Here is a 9,436-nt window from a genome sequence, read left to right on the forward strand (position 1 = left end):
CGGGCTGGGAGGCCCCTCTGAAAGGTTCCTACTCTTGTGTGCACCTTCGGCTGAGGCTGCCACAACGGTCTGTGGTCTCGATTGTGCCATCAGCTGTAACTGACAGGGCACTGGCGGAGGTTGCTACAGACCCTCGAGTCCAGCTATGGGGGAGCGAGCACACTATGTGCTCCAGTGAACCTGCTGGACAAAGTCCTCCCCTTCCACGGCCTTGGGAGACACTTGCTCTTCCTGACAAGCAGAGCCCCTCTTGGAGGAACGTCCTGGCCCCACCCCAGGGATGGCCCCTGCCAGGCCTTTCCTGGTCCACCCCTCCCCAGAGCCCAGCAGCCTATAGACTCCTGCGGTCCCAGAGAGGGACCCTCGCAGCCTCAGGTCGCCGGCCAGCAACCAAATAGATGTTTGTAAATAGATATATTAAGTCATTATTTCTATGGTTTCTGGCTTATTCAGGCACAATTTAATTTTGCAGAAAACTTGAGGGTTTCTGAGAAATAAGAAATGCAAACCCTCATTGATTTCCCTGTACCTTGAGAAGAGTGGTCTTCGTTGGGTCCAGTTTTGAGTTGCACTCCACCTGGACAAGAGAGAAGACATTTGTTAATTTTCTACCCGAAGCCGAAGTCAAAACCTTTCCTCCTTCCCTGGCACTCTGCCACCATCACCAGAAACTCCAATATTCCCTCTACACAGAAGAAAAAAATGTGAGTTTCAGGGTTAAACAGATGTAGCTTTAAATCCCAACCCTGTCATTACCAGTCTTGTGACCTCAGACAAGTTACTTAACATCTTTGGGCCTCAATTTCCTCATCAATAAAATGGTGATAATATCTTTTTTCAAAGTGTTATTCTGAGCTAAATGATGCCTTGTTTAACCAGCTGCTGTCAAAGATTCTACAGGTGATAGATCCCCAGATCCAACAACTATTATTCATATAAAATCACAATGACCAAGCTGGTTTCTCTCTTCATTTTGTCACCTTGAAAATGGCATCCAGAATTGGCCAGAATATCCATATGTATCCTGTGATGTTCAAAATGCCCAACATAGAACTGTCACCTCCTATAATGTGAATAATATATCTCTATTGATGCATCCTTTGATTATCTCCAGTGGGCCAGCCCACAAGAAACCCATGGTTGACTAAGGCATCCCAGGTCTTCACTGCATGAACATCTGCACAAGGCATGCCACCACTCTAGGACTCTGACAAACACACCCTAAGTCTCCCATCTCCCCAGCTGTGTGGTTTTCAGAGAGGTAGTGTCTTCTCTTTGCCTCCACAACATTGTGGGTGGGAATGAAGGGGTGAAATGAGTCACAAAGCTTTGCCTAAGCCACACTGCCCAGGTGCCTCTCGCCTGCCAGATGGTCAGGCACCAATCAGATAGGAAAGATCCCCTTGTTTCTTGGTTGGGGGGGGGCTTTTTGGCCGGGAGGCCAGTTGGCAACCTTGTTGTTTTAATTGCGTTCGGCGGTTGGGGGGGCTTGGAGGGGGGGCCGGGGGGCCCCTTGCCAGGCGGGCGGGGCGGGCGGCCCCCGGGGGGGGCTTGGTGGTTGGCCCTTTTGCCCAGGGCCCAGGGGGGCTTTTAAAAATTTTCCCTTGCTTTGTTGGGGGCAAAGGGGGGGGGGGGGGGTTGGGGCACTTCACACAAAGTCAACCAGACTTGAAATGTTGAATTAAACATGGAAACCAGTTGTTGATTTCTACATACCACAGCATCCACAGCAGGGGAGTTGTCCCCAACCACTAGCAGAGCAGGGCACCTGGGGGCAGGGAGAGAAGGGGGCAGTGAGCACAAGGTTCGTGTAAAGATTCTCACACTTCCAGGCCTGCCAGCCTGGGACCAGGATTCGAAAAAATTTATTTTGGTTTCCCCAGTACCCTTTCTCTTTTTACTTCATTCTCCCTCCATCCTCTGCTTTGCTCTTAGGATAAAATGGGTTGGGAATCATTTACACTTTAGTATAAATTTCTGTGCCCTGATGTTTGTATCTTAAAGCATCCTTTTGTCAAGGATGGATGAGCAGGACTTTGCCGGTAGTCAAGACAGAGACAAGAACAGCATGAGTGACAAAGAAAATGGCATGCCAAGTTCCCAAGTGTCAGACAACATGGTGCACTCAGAAAGGCACAAAAAGACACTGTCATGACTGCTGGGGTCCCAGCTAGTTGTGTTCACAGCTGCCTTTTCCTCCTGGATTTATGGAGCACCAAAGGGGGCTCCTGTGTCACCCATTTCTAGGCTTTGTGAAGTAAAGCCTGACACAGTTATGGACGTAGTAAATAAAGTACAGTCGCCATTCCTTCCCCAGCTCGAGGGCTCCCACCTGGATCATGACACCCTAAGAGCTGATGCCCTCTGCACACAAAGACGTCTGAGCCAGACTGGGTAAGTCTCGATCATCGGACAGAATACATCCAGTTCTCCCCCACGGCAGTGTCCTTCCACAAGTGTGGCAGTTTCCCCGGACTCAGGAGAAGGCCTGCTGCAACCGTGCGCAAGGCTAGACGGTGGGCAGCCCTGGCTGCAAGAGGTGGGGAACAGAAAAGCAACTCACTGCAGGGTCACCGTGTGGGTTCCAGGCATCGGTCGCTCTATCTCCAGGTCCCGCCGGCTGCAGGCAGAAATCGCATCATTAGCAACAGCAGACCCTCCGCTGGAGGAAGCCCCCGCCCCGCCGAGCCAAGCCCGGAGGTCCCACCATTGGCCATCCTGGCAAACCACCTGCACCGCCAACCTGTGCACGGTCCTGTGACTGTCGAGATGCCACAGCCTCTTGGCGTCCACAGCAGTGGTTAAAGCCTCAGGTGTTTCTAGAGGAGCCCACCTCATTTTGTCCCAAATATGTGTGCGTGTGTGTGTGTTTTTAACAGGAGTACAAATCATGTCCTCCTACAGAGAGTCGCTGCCTCCTGTCCCCTACTCAGAGCCCCTCCTGACAAACAGGCTGGGCTCCCAAATGGTCTCCCAGCCTCTTGGTCTGAGCCCTACCCTCACCAACTCCGAGTTGTCTATAGTGTAGCCACATGATCTCTTTAAAACTCAGACCTGATCTTTCCATTCCCTTGTTTGAAGCCCTCCGATGGTTTGCCACGGTGCTAGTGTAAGGCCAGCGCGGGCCAGCCTGGTGCGGATCACCCTCCCCTGCCTGTGTACACCCACGCTCTCTGCTGTCCTGCAGTTCCCAGCGTTCCCCTCTTCAAGCTCATAGCCTGGAGCAGACAAGTGGGATTCAAATCATGCTCTGCCACTTTCTGGCTGTGTGACCTTGGACAGATTACTGAACCTCTCTGTGCCTTTGCTTCCTCAGAAGGAAATGATGATAATAGCACCCTCACGGTGGGGTTTTTGAGAAGGATCAGTGAATTGCTGTGCTCTCCATGAGAGGGGAGGAGAGTGTGGCATTTGGGGGTTGTGTTGATCACCTCTGGGCCCCCACTGCCAGCTGAAAGCCGGACTCCCTCCCCATTCTCCGTAAGTGCCTGCTAAATGAATGGACGACTGAGCCTCTGTCTCTTCAGTTACACCATGAGAATATTATTATTAAATAGTTAGAGCCTCCCAGGCCGAGATGCTGGCAGGGCTGTAAAAGGAGGCAGATACCAAACTTCGTTACAAACACTAATGCACTTCATGAAGTCAAGTTATTAACACTGGAGGAGACACAAACCCTACCAGGCTCATTCCCGTCCCCTTTTTTGGGAACGTGTCAGAGCTAGCTTGGCAGGCTGAGTGAGCTCCGTGGAAGATTCCAGAATCCCTGGCTGACACTAGTGGCTCTGAGCTGTCCGTGGCCGAGCTCCAGATAAGCACCTAGTTAAGAGGCTACACCTTCGCGGAAGGCTGTGTTCGGGTCCTCCTTATCCTTGGAGTGACAAACTCGCCTCTTAGAGGCCTCCCTGGACTCCTCCTGCCCTCACTTAGCTCTTCTCACACCGGCCTTCCGTGTAGGTCGGCCACGGGCACAGGCATTCACTGTCAACCTTTGGGTGTGCAGCTGCGTCCCTCTCGTGTGTGTGTCCCCGGGGGGCTGGAGGAGTACTCAGGTCCTCGCGAGGCTTGCCGAACTCCAGAACCACCTTACATACCAGGTGGCCCTGCTGGGCACCCCTGTCCTATTAATCTATTTGCTTCAATTCAGGGCCTGCACCTTCTGCTAATTTTATAACACCCCTCTCCCTCACCCCATATTCCAGAGCGACAAAAGGTGTCTGAGAAATGGCAATCCCAAGGCCAACGGCCCCCCGGTACCTGTTGTAGGCATTGATGAACAGGTGCAGGTTGCCGGGGTTCATGTCATTGACGATGTGCTGGCGGTAGGTGTGGACCACCTCCACGTTATTCTGCATTTCCTCCTGCATTTGGAGAGGCGGGGAAATGTCCTTCACTGTGCTGTGGCCCTGGGCTGGCCACCACTCTCCATTCTCCAGGTTATTTGGGTACAAGGTAAAGACAATAATGCCTAATCCACAAGCCAGCTGTCGGGCTTACGGAAGCCTTCAGGAAGGCAGCCGATACCTGGATGCAGACTGGGTTCGACTGTCCCCTGGTAGCAGGAAAGAACCACACTTGGAAAGGCAAAGCACACCCTCCTGGGCTCATTACTTAGGGAGTTTTGATTTGCAGTCAGTGCTCCTGTATCTAGAGCTTGGCTTCATCACTGTCCTTTCGGGCAACTCTTTTTACCTCTCTGAGCCTCAGTTCTCTCAATAAAAGGGGAATAATATTACCTACTTCACCAGGTTGTGAAACTTAATGGAGGTTTGCACACAAAAGCCCTCTGCAAACAGTAAAATCAGATACAAATGTTAGCAATTATTTTTTTTTAATGGTAAGAGGTGAAAAGAAGTTTTTCATGCTTGAAAAACAGAACCAACTCATGCAGCAGGAAGTTGCTGGAAAGAAGGGCAGTCTTTGTTCTCACAGGGGGCCAAACAGAGCCTTGCAGGAGGCCAGCCTCTGCCATCCCTCTCTCTGGATGCTTTTTGAATGTGACTTGGGACAAACAAGTAAGTTATGGCTTGTGGCTTGCTCTGGCTCTCGTTTGTCCAACAGCAGACACGAGGTTCCACACAAGGGTCTGATGTGCCCAGCGGCGACCAGAGCAGGGGTGGGAGGGAGCAAGGAGAGCCCAGGTCGAACTTGAACTACATCAAAACAGGCCACAATCATTTAAGCAGCAAAGAGGCCAACTGGCTATTAAAGGAAAAATCAGGAAAAAAAAATAATCTGAGGAATTACACGGGGATTTCAGATCAAAACACAACTGCAGCAACTTGGGGGCACCCATTGGTACCCCGACCAGCCGGTCTCCAGGTAACCTGGGTACAAGGTACAATCAGGTTGGATGCTCGATGCTATACCCGACATCTCTCCTCCAAGCAAACAGAGACACTTGCTCAGAATTTTTCCAAGTCCCTATTAGTTTCAGACGACACACTCAGGGCAGAGAAAAACGTATCACACACTGGAATGAACCATAGAAGAGGAAAGAGAACTATAGCGGGCTAAACAGTGGCTCCGAAAGATACGTCTATGTCAAATCCCTGTAACTTGTGAATGTAAACTTATTTGGGAAAAGGGTCTTTGCAGATGGTAATTGATTAAGGATCTTGAGATGAGATCATCCTGGACTGTCCCAGTGGGCCTAAATAAAATGGACAGTATCCTTATAAGAGCAAGGACGCAGAGACTTGACATAGAGGAGACAGCCGTGTGAAGACGAGGCAGAGACCGGAGCGAGCTGCCACTAGCCAAGGAAAAGCCGACTGGACTCTCCCCTAGAGCCCATGGAGGGGCACAGCCCTGCCACACTGGATTAAAAAGGAACGGACTATGTATACACCCCACAACATGGAGAGATCTCAGAACAGTTACGCCGGGTGAAAGTAGCCAGACAAAAAGTATGAGGCCATTTATATAAAAATCAAGGAATTAAAAAAATCTAAGAATTGCGAACTAATCTATAGTGACCAAAAACAGATCAGAAGTTGCCTAGGGAGGTGGAAAAGGAGGATTAACACGCGGCACAAGGAAACTCTTGGGGTGATGGAGATGTTCACTATCTTGATTCCAGCGATGGTTTTATAGATGTACACGTATGTCAAATTCAGCAAACTGTACACTTTAAGTATATACAGTTTATTGTATGTCAATAAAACTGTTTTTAAAAGACCTGTGTATTCATATAAAAAGGGAGAATGAATGACTTGCTGCTTATGAATGAATAACGTTGCATTATTTCATAGGTCAGCACAGCGGCCCCCCCTTCACTGTGTCTTGTTCGACTCCGCCCCCACATGGGGCTCTGTGCCGAGCACCACACAACTAACCACTCCGTGGGAACAACACGATGCCAGGCCGTGCTACTTACCTTCCCAAAGAGGTGGGACACCACCATGTCTGGCAGGGCTTGGGTCCATCCGGAGATCTGGGGAGAATCACAGCAGGTGGTTTAGAAACCAGGAGTTAACAGTAATTAACAAGGTCGGCAAAACCACACTGTGCTGGGGGGCAGAGTGGCATTGCTGGGCTCCCCTAGCAGTCGGAGGACACCCGCCTCCGTGGGAATTTGGTTTCTGTCTCCAGTTCCCCATTGGACCCGACCCCTGCACGGCAAGGCCCAGGGCTCTGTCTAATCCCTTATTCTCAGAGCTCCACACGCAGGAGATACACGGCAAATGGTTGCGCCATAAAGACCCAGCCAGCTTGTAGCTTATCCTGCTCCAAAAGCCCTCCAAGTTCTCAGCAAGGGCCTCTCACTCCTTCTAAACACACTGAGCCCCTCAGTCTACACCCCAGGTCTGCCTGGCTCCTAACTATCCCATCTCTATCATCTTCTAGTCTTCTTCCCTCAAGCCAGTTTCCTTTCTCTAAATACACTGAGGTTACTAAAGATATTGACCACCTTCCCTCTACCTCTCCTTAGTGAAAAGCTAGGTATACAGCAGGAGCTCCATAAATGCTACATATACAGCAGGAGCTCCATAAATGTTTGCTGACTAGAGCAGGGGTGGGACTGGTAGGAGGGAAGCTCTAGACCTGGGGGTCCTCAGCTGGCCCCTGACTGCTATATCCCAGCTGTGCAGCACTGGGCAGGCTGCAGACCTCCGGACCTCAGGCTTCTCATCTGTACTGGGGGTACCAGGAACTTCAAAGTCACAAGGTCAAGGTGAGGATTACAAGAGACAACTACACATGTCTCAGTATCTGACATTAGTGCCTGACACACAGTAGGCCCTTGATATAGGTCTTCTTTCTCCAAGACTGGGCTTGGAAAGGAAGGTGAAGGTGCAGATATTTAAACCCCATGAACATTCCTCAGGCTCCACGTTAGCCAGTGATCGATGTCCCCAGCCCTCCAAGTCTGGCTCAGAACAGCTATCCAGGAGCCCAACTGGCTGAATGGAATGTCACTTCCTTTGCTGGAAAATCAAATAAAAAATAGGGAGTGTGTTCCACTCCCGAATGTCACGCAGGCAGGGGGAAGGGCTCCCACACACTGGCGGAATGCTCATGGAAAATACAATGTCACGGTTGCCAGGACAGGGGTGGGAGGCAGAGGGGGAGGCATGACCCCTGCAAGCTCTCTGTCCCTGACAGCTACCTCAAACTTGGCAAAAACACACTTTCAGAACAAGGAGCCAGGATCCCCCAGCTTGAAAGGCTTTGTTCTATTTCAATTGGACTGATTTCTCTCTCTCCTTGGCAAACACCGGGGCCTTTATGGGGAAAAACGAAAACAATAATAATTTTTAAAAGATAAACAAGGAATCACAGGACACCAGCCAGGGCACAGCTTCCCAAGATAGCTCAGGCCCTTCTCGTCCAGGCAGCCCATCCTGCAGCCCAGACCTGCCTGTCTCCCACCTGGGACAGGAGCCCCAGGGGCAGGTACGGTCAAGCCCCCAGACCTTGGAGCCAAAGGGATCTGCATCCAGTCCCAGCTCTACTGCCTGGCTGTATGTGACCCTGGACAACTTCTCTAACCACTCTGAACCTCAGTTTCCTCCTCTGTAAAATGGTTATAAAAATTCCTACCTCCTGGAGTTACTTTGAGGATTAAGTGAGGTAATGCATATATAGCAACATAAAGTAGAACTTGTACATTGTAAACTTTCAATAAATGTTAGCTAATTATTATCACAAAATTTAGTGACAATCAGTACTAAACACACATTTCTTTTTCATTAATAATATGTGAATTCCTAAGATTAGAGGCTTTTGTCTCATGCATCTCAAGAAGTCTTGTTTATTCAGATGCTCAGCATTTTGAGCAAAGCCGGGCACAGGTTAGGTAGCCAGCAAATACTTTCTAATCTGAGCGATGCTTACCAAAACTGGCTCAGGGGCCCATGTCCCAGTGGTATCTCTGGCTTAGATAGCACAGCCCTACTGAAATCTTGTGAACGGCAAATAGCTAAGGTCGTGTTTATTATTGTAAGCAAGCAGATGAAAACTGCTTTCTTTGCTGGGGTGGGCAGTAGGAGTAGTGGAGAAGTGGGGTGAAGAGAGGTCTCGTAGCTGCAAGGCTGCTCCAGGCAGAGGCTGTGTGCACTTGGCCCTGTGCATGCAGGGACCCCACCTGCCTGACGCAGGCCCCCAGCCTCACCTTGGAGGCGGCCCAGTCCATCCAGCCTTCGGCACAAGGGTTCACGTTGATGAGGACGAGGCCCTCCACCATCTCGGGGTTGTTCAGCTGCAATTCAAGACTCGAGGTGAGACAGACGACCTGGCAATCTGAAACACTATGGACTTGAAGAGTCAAACCGAAGCTTGAGGGAAGTGCCCAGAAAAGGGCCAGTGCGGGGCACCAAAGCAGGCTGCTGTTCTTGAGTCGTCACAACTCCCCAACCCCCGCCCCGTGCAGAACTGGGGTTCCAGCTCAGCAGACGTTGAATCGGGCCCCCGAGAGAGTGGATAAAGGAAAGAGGAAGGCGCAGGAGAAGTAGGGAAGCATGTGCTGCACAGACCTCCAGTTATCAAACAAGTATAACACGCCACCAACCTCATCAATCAGACGGGGTGCAAAAATGTCCTCTAGTCACAGTAGTAACAACTCCATTACTGCTAGGAGCTATATATTTATATAGTCACACAAACACTGACACACACACACACACACACACACAGAGTTATGCATCGCCTAACGACAGGGCTATGCTCTGAGAAATGTGTCGTTGGGCGATTTTGTCCTTAACATCCTACAGCGTACTTACACAAAGCTAGATGGCATGGCCTGATACACACCTAGGCTACAAACCTGCACGGCATGTGCTGTAGGCAATTGTAACACAATGGTAGCTAGTTGTGTGTCTAAACATATCTAAATATAGAAAAGGTACAGTAAATATGGTAATATAATCTTATGGGACCATCACTGGATATGCAGTCTGTGATTGACCAAAACGTCGTTATGCAGCAGAACTCC

The 9,436-nt window shown here is 50.2% G+C and overlaps 1 protein-coding gene across 1 annotated transcript in view; it reads right to left on the minus strand.

Moving 5' to 3' along the window:
- NDRG1 (N-myc downstream regulated 1) overlaps window positions 1-9,436 on the minus strand; it is a 42,694-nt gene that overhangs the window by 8,654 nt on the left and 24,604 nt on the right. The window contains exons 6-11 of the mRNA XM_012647945.1: window positions 8,618-8,745; window positions 6,380-6,436; window positions 4,258-4,361; window positions 2,564-2,620; window positions 1,717-1,768; window positions 530-577 (exon numbers count right to left, since the gene is read on the minus strand). Coding sequence (XP_012503399.1) covers window positions 530-577; window positions 1,717-1,768; window positions 2,564-2,620; window positions 4,258-4,361; window positions 6,380-6,436; window positions 8,618-8,745 — 446 coding nt within the window. The remainder of the gene's footprint in view (window positions 1-529; window positions 578-1,716; window positions 1,769-2,563; window positions 2,621-4,257; window positions 4,362-6,379; window positions 6,437-8,617; window positions 8,746-9,436) is intronic.

This window comes from Propithecus coquereli, unplaced genomic scaffold (assembly GCF_000956105.1).
Source record: "Propithecus coquereli isolate 6110/MARCELLA unplaced genomic scaffold, Pcoq_1.0 Scaffold28, whole genome shotgun sequence".
Classification (NCBI taxonomy): domain Eukaryota; kingdom Metazoa; phylum Chordata; class Mammalia; order Primates; family Indriidae; genus Propithecus; species Propithecus coquereli.